Genomic DNA, 20,501 nt, shown 5'->3' with positions numbered 1-20,501 from the left:
TACAGAAAATGTGCAAGTGATATAGACATTGTACCTCCAAATACTGAATTGTAAGAATTTGCACTGATTTTGATCTATTCATTGTTAATAAAACACAGATGTCTTCAGAAATAGGAAAATCACAAGGCCATCAGCCAAACAAAACCTATTTAATTTAATTTTCTGTTTACAGTACAGATTCTGATAATAATCCACAAGATATGGAAAAAAAAGTTTCATGCTTTTCAGTTTACAAGCATCTTTTACAAGAATCACTTTGAAACCCTTAACTGGATCCATGTACACCTTAACTATCTTATTAAATTCAAAATGCTGTTGTATAAACTGTAAAATTTATTGTGATTCTTATACATTTTTAAGGAATTTGACATTAGGAAGCCGTATCAATATTACAGTATATTGAGGCCACCAGGCTAAACAGCATGCATATTTGCTATGTATAACAATTTGCTATTTACAACAACTTGCCGTGTAAGCAGCTGACTAAAAACTAAGAAGAGGCACACTAGCAAATTTAAAGAACTTTACAGCTGTTTTATTTGCATTTGTGCATGTGTATGTATATATGTATGTGTGTATGAAGATACTGACAACAAATATGCACACATTTGTGTACAATTGGTATTCATATGAAAGTATCTTGTTCCACAAGATCTTACAGTTTATTGTACACCACCAAAGAATTCTCTTTATTACTAAATTGTTCAACGAAATGATTGAGTATGGTAATTTTTTGTTATTTTTAAATGGGACTTTTAACAATTGTACTACTGAAAAAGGGAAAAAAATAAAAATGCACAAATGTATACTGGACACATTCTTTTCAATTCTCTCTGTGTTGTATGTATATATGTATGCATGTATGTATGTATGCATGCATGCGTATACACACACACATATGGAACTGCAGTTGTTTAGCTTAGTTTATAGTCTTTTTCTCTGTTGCATTATCTTCTAATCTACACCCTAATGAATGCAATGTCAGATTTATATCAAAAGCTCCAAGTTTTCTATGGAGAAAAAAACTCGTTATTTACTCAACTATACCAATTTCCTTTTTCCTGCCCCAAAGCTGCTGTTGTTGTAACTTTAGATGTACAATAAGTAATTAGGGAAACTTCCAAGTTATTAATGTGTACCATACCTACTCAAAAGGAGGAGGAACCTGTATTTCAGATAATCTTCCAGACAATCCCACACAAAGAAAAAAAAAGAAGTGCTCTACACATTTCCAACTTCTATATCTAGTCAGCCTATGATTGACAATTTCAGCTAAAGCAGTCCTAAAGATTATTTTTGCCAAATACATCTGATACCCTTATATATAGTATGTGTGTCAAAATCTACAGTTCAGAAAAGTTGATAGGGTAAGTTTATATTAACAGAATAACCTCATATAGAAAATTGCTTCCATGTTTTATATTTTCACATATAACACACCTGTTCTCCTCTCTTTCCAGCAAAAAAGAACCAAAATAATAAACCTACTCCAAACCCAGCATGCAAATAAAACTGAAGGGAAAAGAAGAGAACTGATTTTTGAGGGGGGTGGGGGAACAAAACTGGATGGAGAGAAGGCAAGAGTCAACTGGAGAGAAAGAAAAGGTAGAGTCAGATCCTGTGTTATAAAAAGAGTTAAATTTACCACAAAAATAGCTTCTTTGAAGGGGTAGGAGCAATCTTCAGATTAATTTGCCCTGAAGCCATTTACATTGCCACCCATTCTCTAGTTTCCAAGGGCTTTTACTTTTCTCAGCAAATCTAGAATCACTCCTAATTCCAATTACAGGTAATTGAGGAGTGGGGGAAAATAAATATAAAATCAATTCCCAAATTAATGCATATTAATGAATGGATTTTGCAGAGATTTAATGCATAAATGCTCTATTTTCCTGAAAAGTATTTTTTTTTCCACTGAAGTAGAAAAAAATTAAGCTGGAATAAAGTAAAATTCTGTTATCATACAGCCTTTGTTGAATAAAATATATCCTACCACAAAATTATATGAGAATAGACCAGGTATGCAGAATAATTTTGAACACAAATAGCCTTGATAATGCATAGAAATAATGTGAGCAAATATGTATGGAGTAGGGAGTCTTCCTGAGATGTAAACTTTACAGTCTTATACAATCTCACTTCCTATACATTGCTTTGCACAGATATATACACTTGTTATTTCACAGGATTTGCTACTTTAAAAAAAAAATCTCAAGACACAGGCAACAGGAGCATAGAATAATTCTATTGACTTCTTTCAAGTTCAAATCAGGACTCTTGTTCCCTGATTCATCAATACTAGAACACTGATCTAAACATTTTTGGATCAGCAGAGAAATCCCATCTGATTTTTCATAATCTTTCCTAGATTACCTTCTTTTTGATAAACTGGGACGGGGTAGGCAACTTTGGCTCTTTTATGACTCATGGACTTCAACTCCCAGAATTCCTGAGCCAGGATAGCTGACTCAGGAATTTTGGGAGTTGAAGTCCACAAGTCATAAAAGAGCCAAGGTTGCCTACCCCTGAACTGGGATAATGTGAGATGGATGGTCTCATTACTAAATGCATTTGCAGATGGCCAAATGACTGTAGCCAACTTGTGGTCCTTAATGGGTCTATGTTTTCATAAAGAGAGGTAAGCTGTGGATATCTCAGAGTTCTGTTCTGAGCCCAGTACTCTTTGTCATCTTCATAAATTATTTAGATGAGGGAATAGAAAGAATACTCATGAAATTTGTCAACGAAACAAAGGGAGAGATAGTTAACACTACAAAAGATAGGCAAAAGATTCAAAAGGACTTCGAAAAACTTGAACATTGAACCCCATCCCAAAAATGTTCAGTGATGACAAATGTTAAGGTTCTGCACTTAGCTTAGCAGTAAGAAGGATCTGGATATCTTGATAAACTACAGGTTAAGCAATATGGCACAGCTGCCAAAAGGGCCAATGTACTTTTTGGCTGTGTCAATAGACATAATGTCAAGATCATGAGAAGTAATAGTACTATACTATATGCTGCACTGGTCAGACTGCATCTGGAATACTGCAGTTCTGATTGCCATAAATCAAAAAGAATGCTGAGGAACTGGAGAGGACAAAGAACAACAACAAAGACAGTAAAGAGCATGGAAACTAAAACCTACAAAGAGCGGTTAAAACAGGGGTGTCAAACTGCTGGCCCACAGACCGGTTGCATCATACAGAGGCCCGGTCACCCAAGGTCTGGCAATGCAAAAAAAAAATCGCGATATGTCGCAACACATCATGTGACACCCGAGTTTGACATTTGGTCTGTTTAGCATAAGAAAAAGTGGGTTAAGGGAAGACATGACTGCAGTCTACCAATATATAAAAGAATGTAATGGGGCAAAGTGTGTAAATTTAAATCTGAGGATAAGGAAAAATGAGTTGTTGTTTTACCAAGAGAGATCCAAACTGGAAATAAGGAGGAATTTCTTGACTGTAAGAGTTTGGTAAGAAGTGGAATAGCCTGCCAGGTACTCCATCACTGGATGTTTTTAAGAAAAGATTGGATAGTTTTATCTAAGATGGTATGCGGATTCCTACACTGGGCCAGGGGTTGGACTAGATTTCTTTCCACCTCATGATTCTATTACTTTATTTAAAAGAAAAACAATGGAATCATTACTGACGTTTGCATCCAAAGCCAAGAATCTATATATAGGAGATACTGAATAACAAGCTACATTCTGAAGATTACTTTTTGTTGAACAATTACACTAGAAATATAATCATTTGATACAAAACAGAAACAAACATATCCTTTGTGATCTAAACTTCACTGATATCATGGAATAGTTTGATGTAACTTCAGGATGCTTGGAAACAAAGACAAGAGAGTAGTTTCGACTCTGGTAAATTTCATATTGCTCTTAGGATATAATTGCTTTTATGTTAAAAATACTATGTATCATGATTTGGTAAAAGTCAGCAAAAATTTCAGCATACTTTGACTATTTCTCAACTAGCTATCATTCAAAGAATAATTAAACTGTTCTGTCTTTCAAAACAATCATAAATATTCTTATGACTGTAAAACCCATCAACACTTCATAACTTTAGATAGTAACATAATTACTATAATGAAATGTTTGAATATATATATATATATATATATTCACTGTAACAAAAAAATTAAGTTAGAGATGAAAAAGGAAATCTTCCTTGATGTAAAAATGTTCCACAGAGTTGAATTCTTTTTTAAGTCAGTTTTCTTCCCATCAACATGCTCCATGAAACCAGGTATTTTGTGGAAGAACAATCTTCTCCAGGAAATAAATTACCTTGCTAACCTATGAAGTCCAAATATTATGTACAACTAATTTCTATTTTTTTTGTCAAGTACAGACACATGGTTTCCCCATATAACCATTAATTGAATAGGGATAACTTAATAATTACAAGCAGGGCTGTTTATGCCTGTACATAATTAAGGCAAAAAAAGAACAACAAAGTATAAAAACATGTGATCTTTATGTGCTGATAAATTAACATGCAATTGTAGAATTAGTAGTCAAATGCCAGCTTCCGTGGGGTCATGAATTCCTTCACCATTTCATCAGTGATCTGCTTTCGCCTTTGCTGGTGAGCTGCAATCAAGGGCTGAAGTGTTTCAATCAACACCTTCTTGAGTTCTCCTGTCAGCAGGGCTCCACTTGTGTAAGCCTGTCAAAGAATGTCACAGTCAAAGGGAATGTTCATATCCAATAACATCTCTTGCTAATCTCCTAAAAGGTACTGTGTGGGCATGGAAAGCACTCTGCTTTCTTAACTAGAAATATCATTCCCTCCAAGTGTCTTATAGAATATTATAGAAAGGGATACTTTAGGCACAGGATAGTGGATTGGAGGTGCAATTTGATGACTCAGAAGTTCCTTTTAACTCTCTAAATACTTAGCTAGTGCAGTGTTATAGCTAGAGCAGGAATGGGAAGAGACAGGATGAATTCAACTTTCAGACATAAGAAATTTACTGAATGACTTTGGGCCAATCATCTAGTGTTGTGGGAAAAAGTGGGAGAGAGGAGTGCCACATATACCACCTTGAATATCTTGGGGACAAGGCACAATTTAAATATAAAAAAGTAACTACCTTCTATTTTAAATAATTATGCTGCATTCAGAGGAAACAATATTAAATTTATAGATGAAAAATAGATTCTGATGCCTCAATGAAATGCTTTAAGAAAAAAAAAATCTTATAGTTTGGCTCAGGAATCTGGCCCCTTGTGGTACTGAAAAAGGATGATCATCTCTGATAGTTTTTCAAGATGAACAAAACATTTCCAAAGGAGATGGCAATTACCTGCTTAATTTGTTCTAATCTGTCATCATCTTCAAGGAAGAAGGTGAGGTACATATAAGACACATCTACATCACAGTTGCCACCATACTGCCTATGCTCTTCAACAGTGTCTTTGCCACCAGAGAAAGCATGTTTATTAATCTGGAGCAAGATACAAGAATATGTGCATGCATTAGAAGTGGGGGAAAGCTTTTATATAAAGTAAACTTCATATATAATAAACAGCATCTATAGGTTTTTCAATATTAATCAACATATTACAATTAAATGTCATATAAGCTTCAGGTAACATATAGTATTCTGATATTGCAAAGCAAAGAAGGCCACATCGAATCAAAAACAAATACAGCTTATTAATCACAACTGCGTTACATTTCCACCCACCACCAATATGTTGCTGAGACACGTATTATGGATTTTCCTTTGCATCATTATAATGATAAAAATAATAAAACATAACTTTATGCTAATGTCCATAGAAAGATAGAACTGATCTCCTCCAGGGTATGACAATTGCATGTTACAAGAGATATGCAAAACATGGCTGATGAGGAAAGCCCACACTCTTTAAAGCCAAGCAGACTGGGATTACACACCTTGATAACTTGCCTAGCAACTGTCACTACAAAATGATTTCATGGTGCCATGGAGAGTCAGTCAGTTGGAGGATCCTTAGTACATTAAATACTGCTGTTAGTTTAGCTTGCAGTGCAAAGACACACGAGTCGAATGAAGTATTTAAGGCTCAGTCTGCTTAAGAATATAGTTTTTAATATTTGCTACAACATTCTTTGGGGAAAAACTGTGAAAAAAGTAGAGCTGGAACTCAATAGTGTACAATGTAACCTGTGTACAGTACTGGTCTCTTACCTTTGTTTTGATTTGCTTGGGTGTATCAGTGAGAAAGATGGAAGAGTTAGGATCACTAGCACTCATTTTTGTTTGTGCTCCCTGTAAGGCTGGGAAGAAGACAGAATGCAGTAATGCTGGCTTGGGATAGCCAATCCGAGGAGCTACATCTCTTGTCATTCTAAAATAGGGATCCTAAAAACAGAAAAAAAAACCCCAGAACAAAAAGCATCACAGAAAGAATTGCTATAGTGTAGGTCAGGAAAGGAAGAGCACTACAAATGGTACAAAGTGTTGGAAAACCTTAAGTTAACTTGTCTAAAAAGGACAGAAGCTTGGATGATAGGCAAGCTGCAACTAGAGATCTGCAGAATATATATATATATATATATATATATATATATATATATATATGTATATGTATATGTATATGTATATGTATATGTATATGTATATGTATATGTATATGTATATGTATATGTATATGTATATATGTATATATGTATATATGTATATATAATTCTACTGTTTACGCTCGGATTTGGAATTGATGTAATGGATGTAATGCAAGGGTGTCAAACTCGCAACGTCACGTGACATCGTGCAACATATCAGGCCAATTTTGCCATTGCCGGCAATGGGATGGGCGCGTCTTCCGGATGACGCGTCCTGCCTGCGGGCCGGCAGTTTGACATCCCTGATGTAATGGATCTGATGGAAGCTGTTTAAAACATCTCAGACAACTTTCTTACCTGATCAATTGCACATGGGATCAAACACTGGATATCCTTCCTATTGTTGAAGATCTCTGGAAATGATGAGCTAAAGGATGGAGCTGCTTGAATAGCAGGAAAACTTATCTTTCCTAGGAGAGCATAAAATACTCATTTGTTCAATAAAACATAATGAAAAATAGAGTGGTTAAATACAGAAATTAGATGCCAATGTTATAAGAAATGCTAGTTATGAGAGGCCTAAAGTTAAATAACTTATTACATGTAAAAATGTATATAAATATATTTCAGAATTACACATTTAACAGGCAACATGCGAGCAAATAAATATTTTAAAATCTTAAATAGTAATTTGAAACATCACAATTGGAGCTGTTATGTAAATAGTTGTTACTTTGTAACAGTGATTTTTACTTGATGTTATGATCTTGGAACCATTTCAAATATTCTTTTTCTTTTCTGTACACCGTACTTTTAGCTGTCTAAACATTACCTAAAGAGAAATGACAATATCCCAGTTCAAGTACAGGAGGGAAAAACTCACAGCTACCATCATCATTAGTAAGGGTGTCTGAAGATGCTGCGAGCTATAGTTCAGCCATATATCTCAAATTCTCCATCTATCTAGATTACAACTATAACAAATGTATATCTCTACAACTACTATCCTTATAAAACAAAGAGGCCTCTAGTGAATTTACTTATGACATTTTTATTTCATATCCACTCTCACAACCCCTTCCAAAAGCTGAAGATAGTTTCTACATTAATTTTATCTTCAGAAAAATACTGTGAAGCATAAAAGCAAAGTTCATTATTTGTGCGATTCTCCATGGGTAAGTAAAATTTGAACCTGCTGTCCCTGGCATTAGTCCAAGATTCAGGCACTGTATCTCATTGTTTTGTTTTTTGTTTTTAACCAGAACTTCAGGTAAGTTTTTGTTTCCAATATCTTGTATTAATTAGTCAATAGAATTCTATCATAACTCACCTATGCAGTCACTATCTGTAAAACCGAAGATTCCTTTCACTTGGTTAAATGTCACATGCTTTTGAACTTTAACAATATTTTCATAGAAGCCAACACTTGTCCTGGGAAAAGGGCAGAGAAATCAAAATCCCAAATCTTAACACAGAGAAAAATGTTTTCTTGAGAATGCTCATAAGTCAATATTGCAATCAGGTTATGAGGAAACATGGATGATTAATACATATTGTATTCAGAATTAGGTTTAAATAAAATTTAAGCTACTTTAATTAGCTTTTTCATGAAGCATTATTTTATTATAGATTTCACTTTAGTATAAAGGTACTTGTAAGCTTATACAGACTTAGTCTGTTCTCATACTGTATTGAAGCCGCAAAGAATTGTAATACTATTTCATTCCATTGATTTTCATATGGATAAAGGATCACCAATTGATTTCAATAACCAAAGTTGCTTTAGTTTTCGCCCTCCAGAGCTACTAATTATCACAAGACATTATAAGAACTGATTCTGCTGTGTCCATCAGGCCAATGCAGCCTGGCAAAGGGCACTCCAGGAATTGAGCCAGGTCAATTCAAGCAGTGTAATATATTACACCTTCTAAGTTTGCAATCCTAGAACATTAACACTCTGTAGAAAACCACAAGATAGTCAAACAATAAACACAGCCCAATTCAAGAATGTTTTTCTTTTAATAAAATATTGTTTTTTTCTAAAGCTGAAAGAATTCCAAGTGTTGTTGTAGCTCTGTTTGTTCCCCCTAATGCAATAAAACATAAGAATTATATTTCAACCATGATTATTTGAATCTTTTCAAATGGCTCCTTAGTATGATAAAGAAATGCAGATTTATCAAACATACTTTTAATGGCAATAACTCAAAAACAGAATTATTCTGTAAAGAATACTCTTTATGCTGGCTTTTATCTCAAAGAGCTTTTTTTAAGCAGTGTTCTTTCTAAAACTGATACATGCCATATTATGTATTAGATTTCTTGAAAGAAAATTGGTTAAAGAAGCACCAGAGCAATGTATTGCTTAATATTAGTTTAACAACATGGCTAATTTAATATTATCTGGACAGTTTAATATGACCTCAAAATGATGAATTTTGATCATTTAGTTATCAAAAAATAAGATCCTTACCCCATATAAGAGAAATCAGAAAAGATAAAAGTTTTATTAATGTCAAATCCACAGGCTATTATGTCCTTGATGTTTTCTATAGCATACTGGTAAGCTTTTTCAATGGTCAGATCTTTCCACAAATATTTCTCATCATCAGTCATTTGTATGACTAATGGAACATTAAATGTTTCTTGTAACCACCTAGTAAGAAACAAAACAAGTTTACACAAAACAAGCGTTTCAAGGAACTTCTAGTTAAATTATGAGATATGCAAATTACAAATTGACAAACATTTTTACAATCATTTTTGTAGCTTTTGGAGAAATATTTTCTCAGTCGGCAACATTTATTTGAGTATATCCAGGGCTTTTTTTCTCATAGAACGCCCAGAACGGAGTTCTGGCAGCTTTTTTGGATGGAACCTTGTAGGGTAGGCAAGGCGGGGTGTATGACGTATGTGAGTTCCAGCACCTTTTTTTTTTCTTTTTAGAAAAAAAGCACTGAGTATATCTCTTGGTATGTAGATGCACATTTGCCTACGGATATGCTAATAATAATGTGGTAATGTATATGATAAATGTATATGATAAATTGTGGAAGTAGTTTATATTTTAACCAATATGTATAACAAGCCATGATGACATCAACATGATACATGTATCTTTGTATCACAGTGTAAATGATATGACTACATAATTATTTTATGACACTTGAAGCAAGTACATTAGACATGTTATTTATGTGATGATGCCAGGACAAACAGTCATTTTCCTGCCCAGTCCTTGGAGATGCCCATGCTTCCTTGGAATGGTAGTACCCTCTTGCTGCATGGGAGTAGCTTGCCTCTTAAAATACAAACCAATTTAGTAATGGCAATTAGTTTATCCCTATGAATAGTACTATACATTACTGAAACATTACTTTTCTTCTCATCATATTCTACCTTGTATCTTGGGTTCTAATATTTGATTTTATTGTGCTTAATTGTGCATGTAATTTTCCTACAGCAGCAATTATTTTGGACAACTCATACAATTACAGTACTTAAGTTTGATATTCAGATTTTGGGAATTACCTGGTTTTTTCCTGCAGCATTAGACATAACATATGTCTCTAGATACCAAATTCCATATATGAGTCATGCTGATAGATGTTAATAAATACTTTGCCCTGCCTGTGTAAAATAACAAATTGCCTGAACAATTTCAAATAATAATTGTTTCTCTTATCTCCAATCCTTAAATTACTCATGTTGGTTTCAAACTGATATACATGGCTGATTTCTGGAATAAGGCAGCACCTGACAGGAGTGCTCTCAAGTTAATTATGTTAACTAAGTTTTGGATTAATAAATTTTGAATTCTACAATATTGTTATCTTGTAAATCTTTCAAGTACCTCTGGAAATGGAGCACTATATAAACTGAAGTCAAAATTGGATGCAAATATTCTTCATGAACAGAAACACAATTCAGGAGAGTATAGCAAAGTTCAAGAAGAGAGATCAACAAAGAAATGATACTTCTGTAAACTTCTCTGTATATTGATCTCAACATCCATGTCCTAATTCCCGATATCAGCATTTAGCATAATGTAAACATCTGCCACCGAGATTAACTACTTTTAAAACAACGAAGCATTAAATAAAAAAAAACACAACTTATCAGAATTACTTACTTTGTAAACATAAATGGGATAAGGTGGCCAACATGCATTGTCTCAGATGAGGGACCTCTGCCTGTGTAAAGGTAAAATGGCTTCTTCTGTTCATAGGCATCAAGAATTTGGTTCATATCTCTGGAGGAAAGTGAGGAAATATTGTACGATTTTAAGGAAACGCCTAGTCATGTAAAGATGAATGACAGCAGTATGAACACATTTCAGCGATTATTTTGTATTAAAAAAGATACTATGCCATAATTTATATATGTAACAACATTCCAGTTTTGAAATACAAGGAATCCCAATGCTTGGACTTCCTTGTTTTTCTTGAAGACCTTTCGCTTCAAGAAACTACTTCAGCTCTTGGATGAGAAGAAGCTTCTTGGACGAGAAGCGAAACGGGGTTTTTTTGTGAAAAAAAAAGCACCTTTAGGACAACCATGATCTGGATGACTGAGAATCTTCATAGACAAATACAAGGAATGTATTTCACCACTATTTCCATTTCATGCTCCAAGTTTTAGTTTCCTCATAGGGATGCTTGTAGAACAGTACTCAATATATTAAGATGAATGAAAAAAGCATTTAGAAAGGGTATTTTGTCTGATTCAAATAAGCTAGTGATAAAGCATACTTACCTATGAGAAAAGAAAATACCTCGCCGTAGAAAATGATGTGGTTTATGTGCTGTAATTCTCTCTATTCTATTGATGAGGTCTTTATCAATTTTGCTACTGCCAAATCGAACTGAAAGCAACAGAAATAGACACTAAATTACAAACATGATGGTGAATAAATTAATAAACAGTACATCATATAGCCCCATTCCTCACAAAATAAATGGGAAAATAGTTGAAATGGTTTGAAAAGGTTGTACCATATGTAAATTATGAGTACCTAAGAGAAAGGTCAAAAAGTGACGATTCTTGTGATTTGATTGGTCTCTTGAAATCTCCAATTATAAAATAGGTAGTTGATCTTGACTTGAAAATTAACTGTACAATAAATATTTGCTGACAGAATATGTCTACTTATGCAATTAGTTAGATTTCAAGATACCTGTTTCAATCTATTATATTACCTTCATAATTCAGTAAAAAAATCATCCTGATGTCTGAATACACAGTATATTTTAAGATTTATTCTGTAAAATCTACTGAATATGACATTGTTAAATTTTTTTCTTTTTGAAGGATTAGTTAAACTCTACAGCAGGTGTATTATTTGGTTTCAGCCCTTAAATAGTAACATAAAAATGGGCTATTAATGTCTGTTGTCCCCAATCCAGAGATACTGCCACATCCCATGGTTTTTAGAATCTAAACATAATCATAATTTTAAAAATTCCAAACTGAAAAAACATCCCTAGAGTGCTGTCCATAAAAGTTGGGATTTAAAAAGGAAAGGAAACTTAAGGCTTCTTTGCAAATCTTAAATATTAAAGAAACATACTAGTTGAATAAGATCAAGGCTCAATGTACTCTAGCATCTTAACTATGACACTTTCATGAAATCCCACCTGCAGAGCTTGAAGCTGTATTTCAAATAACATCCCCATCATCATCCGCACTGAATTCCCCTTTCTAATTCATTTAATCTTAATTTATATTATTTAATGTTTCAATGTTTTTAATATTCTGTACTTTCACTTTTATGATGTTGTAAGCCACTCAAAGTCACTTGACAGTGAGATGGGCGGCATATAAATGTAATAAACAAACAAACATGTTTTTTAAGGTAATAGAACCCCACACACCTATAAGTTTATCATAATCCACTCCTTTTGCATTGGATGTCTGCACTGTCCAGGGATCCACAAAATCATCCTCTTCAGCATTGTCTGGACTATTACTTACTGGAGTGAAATCTGTTGGAGGAGAATCTGCTTTATATTCTTGACCTGTTGCTGTTTTATAGGTTACTTTTAATGACAGCAACAACTTAACTGCAACATCAATTTCATCCTGGGAATAAAATAATAAAACAGCACAACAGCATTCAAATAAATTAAGTTTAGAGACACTGAGCCTAGCAATTATATACATATATACATATTCAATGTTCTCAACATCTAGCATGCATAGAAATTACAATGTGAAGACAAAAATCTGTATGGGAATGAAACAACTGGTTCTCCCTCCCCCTCCAAAAAAAGGCAAAAGAAAATTCTCAAAACCACAACTATAGCCAAACAATCTGCTTATGTAATGTTGAGCACGTCATTCAAGGCCTCTATTGCATTTTATTTCCACTTGCAAAACAGGTACAAATATTTATCTATTTCATAGGGGCACAGTGGAACCAAAGAAGGAAAGGTTATTATAAGTATTCCATTTAAGAGTTTGGTGAGCCCTGCAAAGCTTGCCAAGATGTTCCAGAATAACTCGCCAACATGTTGGAAATGTAAAAAAGTACATGGAACGTATTATCATCTATGGTGGACATGCCCAGTTGCAAAAAAATACTGGTCTACAATAAGAAAATGGATTCAAGAAATAATAGACCAACCTGTAGACTGGAAACAAGAGATCTTTTGGTTGGGTATTTTAAATAGAAAATATAGTAAAGAAATATGGTACTAAATTTTACGTATAATAACGGCGGCAAGAATAGCATATGCACAGTGCTGGAAAAATGAGAATATACCATCAGAGGAAGAAGTAATAAGAAAAATCCTGGACTGTGCTGAGATGGACAAATCAACAAAAGAGATAAAAGAAAAGGAAGGCACAGAGTATTATATAGTATGGAACAAGGTGTATGTCTGGTTGGAGACTAGAAATAATAGAGGAGAATAAATATGGAAAGGTCAAAAGTGAAAATATGTGTACATATGAAGGAAGAAAAATGTAAATAAGAAATAATGGGGCTATAAGGACAAATATTTAAAGAAGAATAAGGGGGAAATGTAAATATTAGATTACCGTTATGTAATTGCTGTAAAAAAAAGGAGGTATATATTGTGTGTGTATGTGTGTTATGTGTTGCTTTGTTCTGTTTTGTCTTGTTGGTTAAAAATAAAAATAAAAAAAAAAAGAGTTTGGTGAGCATATTCCAATTAGAACCAAATTGCTTCATCTGCCTATCATGTCTTTCTTTAAAAAACAAGTATTTTTACAGAACACTTTATTTATATAATTTATATGGCTGCCCGTCTCACAATATGATGCCTATGTCACCATATGGTTTGGGATAGTGCACAAAGATTAAAAATCCAACAGGGAAAAGCATTAGTTCAGAATGTAAATGATTCATTCTAATCCTAAAATCACCTCATTAACAAAACTTTCAGGCCTGAAAGCCTGCGGAAACAGGTCTTCAGTGACTTACAAAAGGCTAACAAGATTAGGCCAAGTTTTCTTCTTGGATGCTTACAGCAGCTGTTCTTGATAAGAACTAAGCCTAAATCAAGTGTAGGACTGCCTTTTCCCCACTGTTTCTGCTCATCTCTTTGGATTTAGCAAAAAGGACATCCTAGTTCACAACTTTTAGTTGTACAAGGTAAGACTGTATCCATCTTAGCACAGATAATGCATTGGTTACAGCTCTTAAGAGATTCTGTTAAAACTATTTCATCTAGATTGGAACAGATTTGACTGATTTTATCTATAGAAGATAATGCAGAACATTTACTATGAAGGTCCAATTTTTTTTTTTACTAAATCTACAGTAAAGATTTAGCAATTGAAAATAAGTTATAGACAGATATTAAGGAAAACAACAAAACATTTACACATTGCATCGTCACTGAATAAATCCTATAATTTTAAATTTGTTCTTGCTCATTTTGTCATTTTATTAATAGTGAAACTTGAATAAGAAAAACGTCTGATTCAGGTGGCAGTCAAGTAAGTCATTGGTTTGTGACAATTTCTTCCAAGTACTATTTGTGAGTAGATGAGATGAACAAGGTCAGAGCAAAGGCTGAATCAGAGAATATTTTTACTAGTCCAGTGAAAGCCTTTGATGGTTTTCAATCACTTTCAACAATGTAAGGAGCACATTTGCTTGCAGAAAAAATGCTCTGGATCTAACACTATATTTTATCAAGAAAATTAAAATTCAATTCTGGTGGCACGATGACAGAACACCCTCCCCTACACACACACACACACACACTAAAATCCAATTCAATACTTCGTAGTGACACGGTTTTATTACAAGGTTATCTTGTAATAATGTTTATATAGGTAGACTCCACAGAAATGATTCGTATTTTCAGGGAAATTCAACTAATAAAGTACTGCTTTACCTTTGATGCTTTCTTGGATTTCAGTGATCTGACTTTTTCTCCTTGTGCTGCTATTTGTTCAAACAGTTCAAGTGGCTTAAAAGAGCAAAAGCTTTCATTTGGAATATTTGCCATTTTAAGGAGTGTGGAAAGTCTTGTATTTTTAATTTAAAGTGCGTTTCATAATGTTTTATCCAGAAACTTCAAAACCGCAAGCTTGGAGAATTCTATAAGACAAATAATAAATATTAGTATCTATCTATCTATCTATCTATCTATCTATCTATCTATCTATCTATCTATCTATCTATCTATCTATGAATTACATAAGGGTAATTATTTACAGGTAGCCTTTGACTTACGACCACAATTTGGACCAAAACTTTGATTGCTAAGCAAGGCAACTAAATAAGTCATCCTGGGATGCCAGATTTTATGACCTTTTTGCCACAGCTCTTAAATGAATCAATGCGGTTAAGTGAAGGATATGGTCATTAAGTGAATTTGGCTTCTCCCATTGGCTTTGTCAGCTGGGGAGAATCACAAATGCTGATCACATGACTTTGGGACACTGCAACCATTATTAATCCATGCTGGTTGCTAAGGCCTGAATTTTGATCACGTGATTGTGGAGGCATTGAAATAATCATAAGTGCAAGGACTGGTTGTATATCACCTTTTTCAGGGATGTTGTAGCTTTGAATAGTTGCCAAAAAAGGGTTATTGATAAGATTAGTAGCACAATTACTAGTGAAAGGGGTAGATTATTAATCAGAAATTTCTAATGAAATTCTGTAAGAAAAGTCACCTGGAAGTAATACAGACAAATTAACTCTACACAAATAATGATAAGTAGAAGCTGCTGGCTAACTGAATCCACAAGCAGAGGGAACACAAAAATTGAAGATAGAGCTTAGGCTAGCAAAAGATTGTAAGTAGGTCAATTGAAGCTAGGCATAACCGGAAACAGAGAAAATATAAAGATAACTATAGGAGTCGACTAAATAAGACTAGATTATGATAGATAAGACTGTAGACATGCACAAAAGGGCTTCCTGGGAAGGGGGAGATTGGCGCACTTAGGTGCTTTGGATTAATTTATCGGATATTTAGAAAAGGGTGTTGAGAGCAATAGGGGAGGGGGGAATCTGCTTTGGGGATAGGGTATAAAAGTGTGTTTGACATTTCTTTAAGGTGTGGCTTGAAGACTCCTTCGTAAGCGTAAGTCCACCAAGCCTTTGCAAATGCTTCTTTCCAAATAAAGCTTTGTTCTTGGAATTCCAAGTGAGTTTGTTTGTTTTGGGATATTGAGCCATGTTCCAAACACTAGTAAATGCACTTTTTTAAAAAAATGATACTGTTACAGTATATAGGCAATAGTGCTGTAATCAATGTCAGGAAGTGATTACATTTAAAATATTTTAGACTAGAGGGTTCCATCCTGTCAGTTTATTTCAACAAAGCTGGGCTGGAATTAATCTGCTCTGAGAAGGGCTGCTTCCCATATTGGCTTTCTGTTGTTTTCTGCAGCTGGACTGTACCAGGATCTACCAACATATAAACATAGCAAACGAACGCATCTTTTAAAAAGGAGAAAAAGGAACCAAATCGTACCCTCATATGAAAATTACATCTGCAAAGATCTCAATAGAAAATGTTAGGCAAGGGTTCTGTTTCAGTTTCAGCTGAATCTGCAATATGGATGGAACAGTCGTCGTGGCATATTCTATAGGGCCACTGTATGCATTTCAACGAGAAGACTTGAAAAGTCCTTTAAATAATGAAATTTTAATTATCAACCTCCTGGTCAGGATGGCCTACTACCGTAGTATTCACTCAAGGGCTAATTTTCAGGAGAGCAAAAGATACATACAACGCCTATCACCGAACTCAGAAAGTCAGGCGGAAGTAGCAGATTTTTCTCTCCAATCCTAGATTCGGTTTTCTTTTTTCTCCCACGGAAATCTCTCCCCCCCCCCAAGATCTCCCTTTCTTTTTCTCCGATCCCCACCCGACTTTTTAAGATACCAAGAGGCCTCCCCGCTTTGCCTCCTGTCACCTCTTTTACCCATCTTTACTTTACCTGTCTGCGGAATCTCCACTTCTTTCAGCGGCTCTCCAGCAGAAGCAGCCCCATTGCATCAGCTAGAGCATAGCTCGTGCGACGCTGATCGTCTTCCGATCAGGAAAGGCGTTCCTAGCCCGGAACTGAGGACAAGGAGGAGGAGAGAAACCGAAAGCCTTCCCCTGCGAGCGCACTGCGGGAAGGTCTGTCAGAGACTCCAAACTCTCTTAAATAAAATAAAATAAAATAAAATAAAACAGAGCGCGCACAAACCAGGAAGAAAGACGGATGATGCTGATGGGAGTAAAATAGGAACGTTTGAGACCAAGTCGAGTTTCCTAGGGGTGGCTTTCTTGAGGAAAGGATGTGGCCACGCTGCAATGCGATCTAATCTGATGTCAGAGGAGGCTGCTCTCAGGTAGTGTTGCTGTAAAGTGGATCCCCCTTTAGGTCAATGGCTTGAGTGACTAGGTTTTCTTTTTTTCTTCCTTATTCGCTAGTCCCCGGCCGTTCAGGATCTGTTTCAATGGCATCAGTTGCAGTTAGTAACAATTAACCTCCAGAGCGGGCTTTGCCTGTTCTAAGAGAGGAAATACATGTACCGAAGCACGTTTTGTAAACGCCTCTATTTCTTAAACAGACTGGTCGGATACAAAGAAGACAGAGTTTCAGATTGATTAGCAGTGATTTAATTCTGTGTCATCCTCCACCTGCTAAATTACCCAGTGTGAAAAGATGCAGGAGCTGGCTTCTCCTTGCCTTCCCTACTTCTACTTTCAGCCATGCCAAGTATAGTTGCTTTTTCTAGCCTCTCATCTACTTTTGTGAAATGTCCTAAGTAGTTCTTGCTTGTTGTTGATATTCCTTAATTATCTAGCACATTAATCTATAACAGTAAAACGGAGTTGGAAGGGATCTTGGTGGTTTTCTAGTCCAACCCCCTGCTCAGGCAGGAAACCTTATACCATTTCAGACAAATGGTTGTCCAATCTCTTCTTAAAAACTTCCAGTGTTGGAGCATTCACAACTTCTGTAGGCAAGTTGTTCCACTGATTATATCTAACTATCAGGAAATTTCTCCTTAGTTCTAGGTTGGTTCTGTCCTTGATTAGTTTCCATCCATTGCTTCTTGTCCTGCCCTCAGGTGCTTTGGAGAATAGCTTGACTCTTCTTGGGGGCAACCCCTGAGATATTGGAACACTGCTATCATGTCACCCCTAGTCCTTCGTTTCATTAAACCAGATATACCCAATTCCACCAACTATTCTTCGTATATTTTAGTCCCCAAATCCCCTAATCATCTTTGTTCTTCTTCTCTGCACTCTTTGTAATACTTAATTTATCTTTGAACTCAAGAAAACAAAAGTATCATTTTTGCTGTCACCTGTGAGTTCAGCTAAGCATGCTAGTTAATATGATTGTCTTTTTAATATTTAACAACCCAGATTTTTCATTTTCCATGTTTACTTCTAAATCCAAGACTTTTTTTTACTATAGGGGTACAATTAGTATTGTCCCATATATCAAATTGTTAATGTTTGTTTCTGTATTCTAGTAGGCTAATTAGCTAAAATTTATATTTATATACACTGTTAGACACACTGAATCCACACTGCCATAGCTATTGATGTATCAGTTCATTTAACTGAACATTGCCCTCTACTTGCATTTTAGGAAAACAGGTGCTGGCTCCATGACTGTTTTTTTATTCAGCAAATGAGTAAAATTATCTTATTTGGGAAAAGGCAATATGTCAGCCAAATTAGTATTTTGAGACTAACATTTTATTGATTATATAGCATCTCTAAGACCATCTTCTTGAGTTAGAATTAACGTGCCCTGTATAATCAAGGAGGGAGAGACTTTTGATTCTTCTGCATTTTTTGCAAAGTCAGATGCTAAAATGAAAATGCTGCTTTATATTAGCACTAACTTTATAGAGCAGTCTTTCTCTAAATGTTAGATTGTATGGTAAAGTACAGGTCTTCTGAGAGACCTGTGAAGACAGAATTGTTCTAAATTATTCTTTTTTTGATTGATACTAATTCCCAATGGAGATATATGCATTTTTCATAGGGGTTTTTAGTCAGGTTATTTCTGAATCATTTGATTCTTTTATCTTATTATGGATATTTTAATATTTAATAATAGGTATTATAGTTATTATATAGCTATTTTAATGTTTACTGTGGATATTAATACCTAAATGCATTATTACAGATGTTTATATGTGTTGCGGCTGTAGATGTTTATATCTGATTTTGACTGTAAGCTGAGTCCATGCAAATTTGACAGCATATAACTTGAACAATTAAATAATGATTTATTTAATATATTTATTTAATAATTAAATAAATTAAAATACACCAATTAAGAAATTAAAAGTACAAATATTTTTAAACCTTAGAAATAAATTATGATGACTTTTGTAAGTAAAAAAGAGATGAAACAGAATTATTTAAAGTGACTGTTTGTATTTGTTCCTTTCATTACAGAAAGTACTCATTGTTGATGAGAATCCAAAGACGTACATTTCAGCGGTCCCCCCCACCCTATAGTTCACATAATGAGTTTTTCACTTGTTGCCTATGATGATTCTGATTCTGAAGCAGAGACTGGGAGATCCGGAGATGTTATTAGCAGTGAAATCAATCTAACAAATTCTGCTGTGGATGTTGTTCAGCCCAGTGATGACTTAAATATTATTTCTGAGAGAAAAGTCGAATCTGTGGAATACATGGGCAGCTCTGAAAAGAACATGTGTTATGAGGATATCTTTCAACAGCATCTACAACCTAATGAAAAGACTGTAATAGCAGCTGTACCACAGAAATTGTACCCTGCAACTTTGACAAAAACAAGAACTAAGTATACCCAGCCATTACATCCTTTATTGGAACATAAAATACCTTCTGGAAATGCATATGCTCAGAAGAGGATGCATAATGATGGAGATGTAACTATTCAAAAACTGAGACCATATATTTCAAAAAAGCTGCGACAAGAAAAAAAGGAATACCAAAAAGAAAGCGTACCTTCTTCAGCTAAATTTAGTACAGCTGAAGATAAAATGACAGTTAAAATTTCTCAATATATTATGCCATACATAGGATCAAAATATGCAGTTACTGAAATTCCAAAGAACTTGGTGTTTCACATGGCTGAGCATAGTGGACCAATTAATGCAGTTTGCTGGTGTCCTCTGCAGAGATGGAGCCATATGTTGCTTTCTGCCTCTATGGATAAAACTGTCAAGGTAATGTGTTGCAATATAAATGTCTTTAATTGACTATTAGTTATATAATGATTGAAGCTCCTTTCAAGCCTTTTTTAAAGCTATTTTAAACAAAATATAATCTGTACCTTGTCTATAACAATCTGAATTAAGCTAAGATTGTGTATTGATGAATATTTTCAGTACATTTTGTGGATGTGAAAAATACTGAACAGTGCTACCAGTTTCATCTAATTCTTGCTTATGGGTGAATGGGAGAAACAAATTATCCATAGCAAT

The 20,501-nt window shown here is 34.5% G+C and overlaps 2 protein-coding genes across 2 annotated transcripts in view; one reads left to right on the top strand and one right to left on the bottom strand.

The window, feature by feature from the left end:
- Window positions 1–130: 130 nt before the first annotated feature.
- WARS1 (tryptophanyl-tRNA synthetase 1) lies at window positions 131–17,145 on the bottom strand. Its single transcript, XM_039339672.1, has 11 exons — window positions 17,006–17,145; window positions 14,944–15,149; window positions 12,448–12,655; window positions 11,330–11,438; window positions 10,707–10,826; window positions 9,048–9,230; window positions 7,905–8,005; window positions 6,932–7,044; window positions 6,201–6,374; window positions 5,331–5,471; window positions 131–4,690 (listed from the first exon to the last, which is right to left on the bottom strand). Exons 2-11 carry the CDS (start codon window positions 15,055–15,057, stop codon window positions 4,532–4,534), a joined length of 1,422 nt encoding a protein of 473 aa, XP_039195606.1. The 5' UTR covers window positions 15,058–15,149; window positions 17,006–17,145; the 3' UTR covers window positions 131–4,531.
- Window positions 17,146–17,266: 121 nt separating this feature from the next.
- WDR25 (WD repeat domain 25) overlaps window positions 17,267–20,501 on the top strand; it is an 81,404-nt gene continuing 78,169 nt past the window's right edge. The window contains exons 1-2 of the mRNA XM_039339671.1: window positions 17,267–17,405; window positions 19,483–20,243. Of these exons, the coding sequence (XP_039195605.1) occupies window positions 19,554–20,243 (690 nt within the window). The 5' untranslated portion in view covers window positions 17,267–17,405; window positions 19,483–19,553. The remainder of the gene's footprint in view (window positions 17,406–19,482; window positions 20,244–20,501) is intronic.

The sequence above is a fragment of the Crotalus tigris genome, unplaced genomic scaffold (assembly GCF_016545835.1).
Source record: "Crotalus tigris isolate CLP2741 ecotype Arizona unplaced genomic scaffold, ASM1654583v1 scf7180000017737.1785205, whole genome shotgun sequence".
NCBI classification, from domain to species: Eukaryota; Metazoa; Chordata; class Lepidosauria; order Squamata; family Viperidae; genus Crotalus; species Crotalus tigris.
Note: the sequence above shows the minus strand (reverse complement) of the source record. Positions and strands in the feature narration are given on the sequence as shown.

Excerpts from the sequence above, each read along its gene's own strand:
- WARS1 (XM_039339672.1), bottom strand. The coding sequence starts at position 15,057 with ATGGCAAATATTCCAAATGAAAGCTTTTGCTCTTTTAAGCCACTTGAA. Across the intron at positions 11,439-12,447 it reads GGATTATGATAAACTTATAG|TTCGATTTGGCAGTAGCAAA; the intron begins GTGTGTGGGGTT and ends TGTTGCTTTCAG. Across the intron at positions 9,231-10,706 it reads ATCCCATTTATGTTTACAAA|GTGGTTACAAGAAACATTTA; the intron begins GTAAGTAATTCT and ends GTTTCTTACTAG.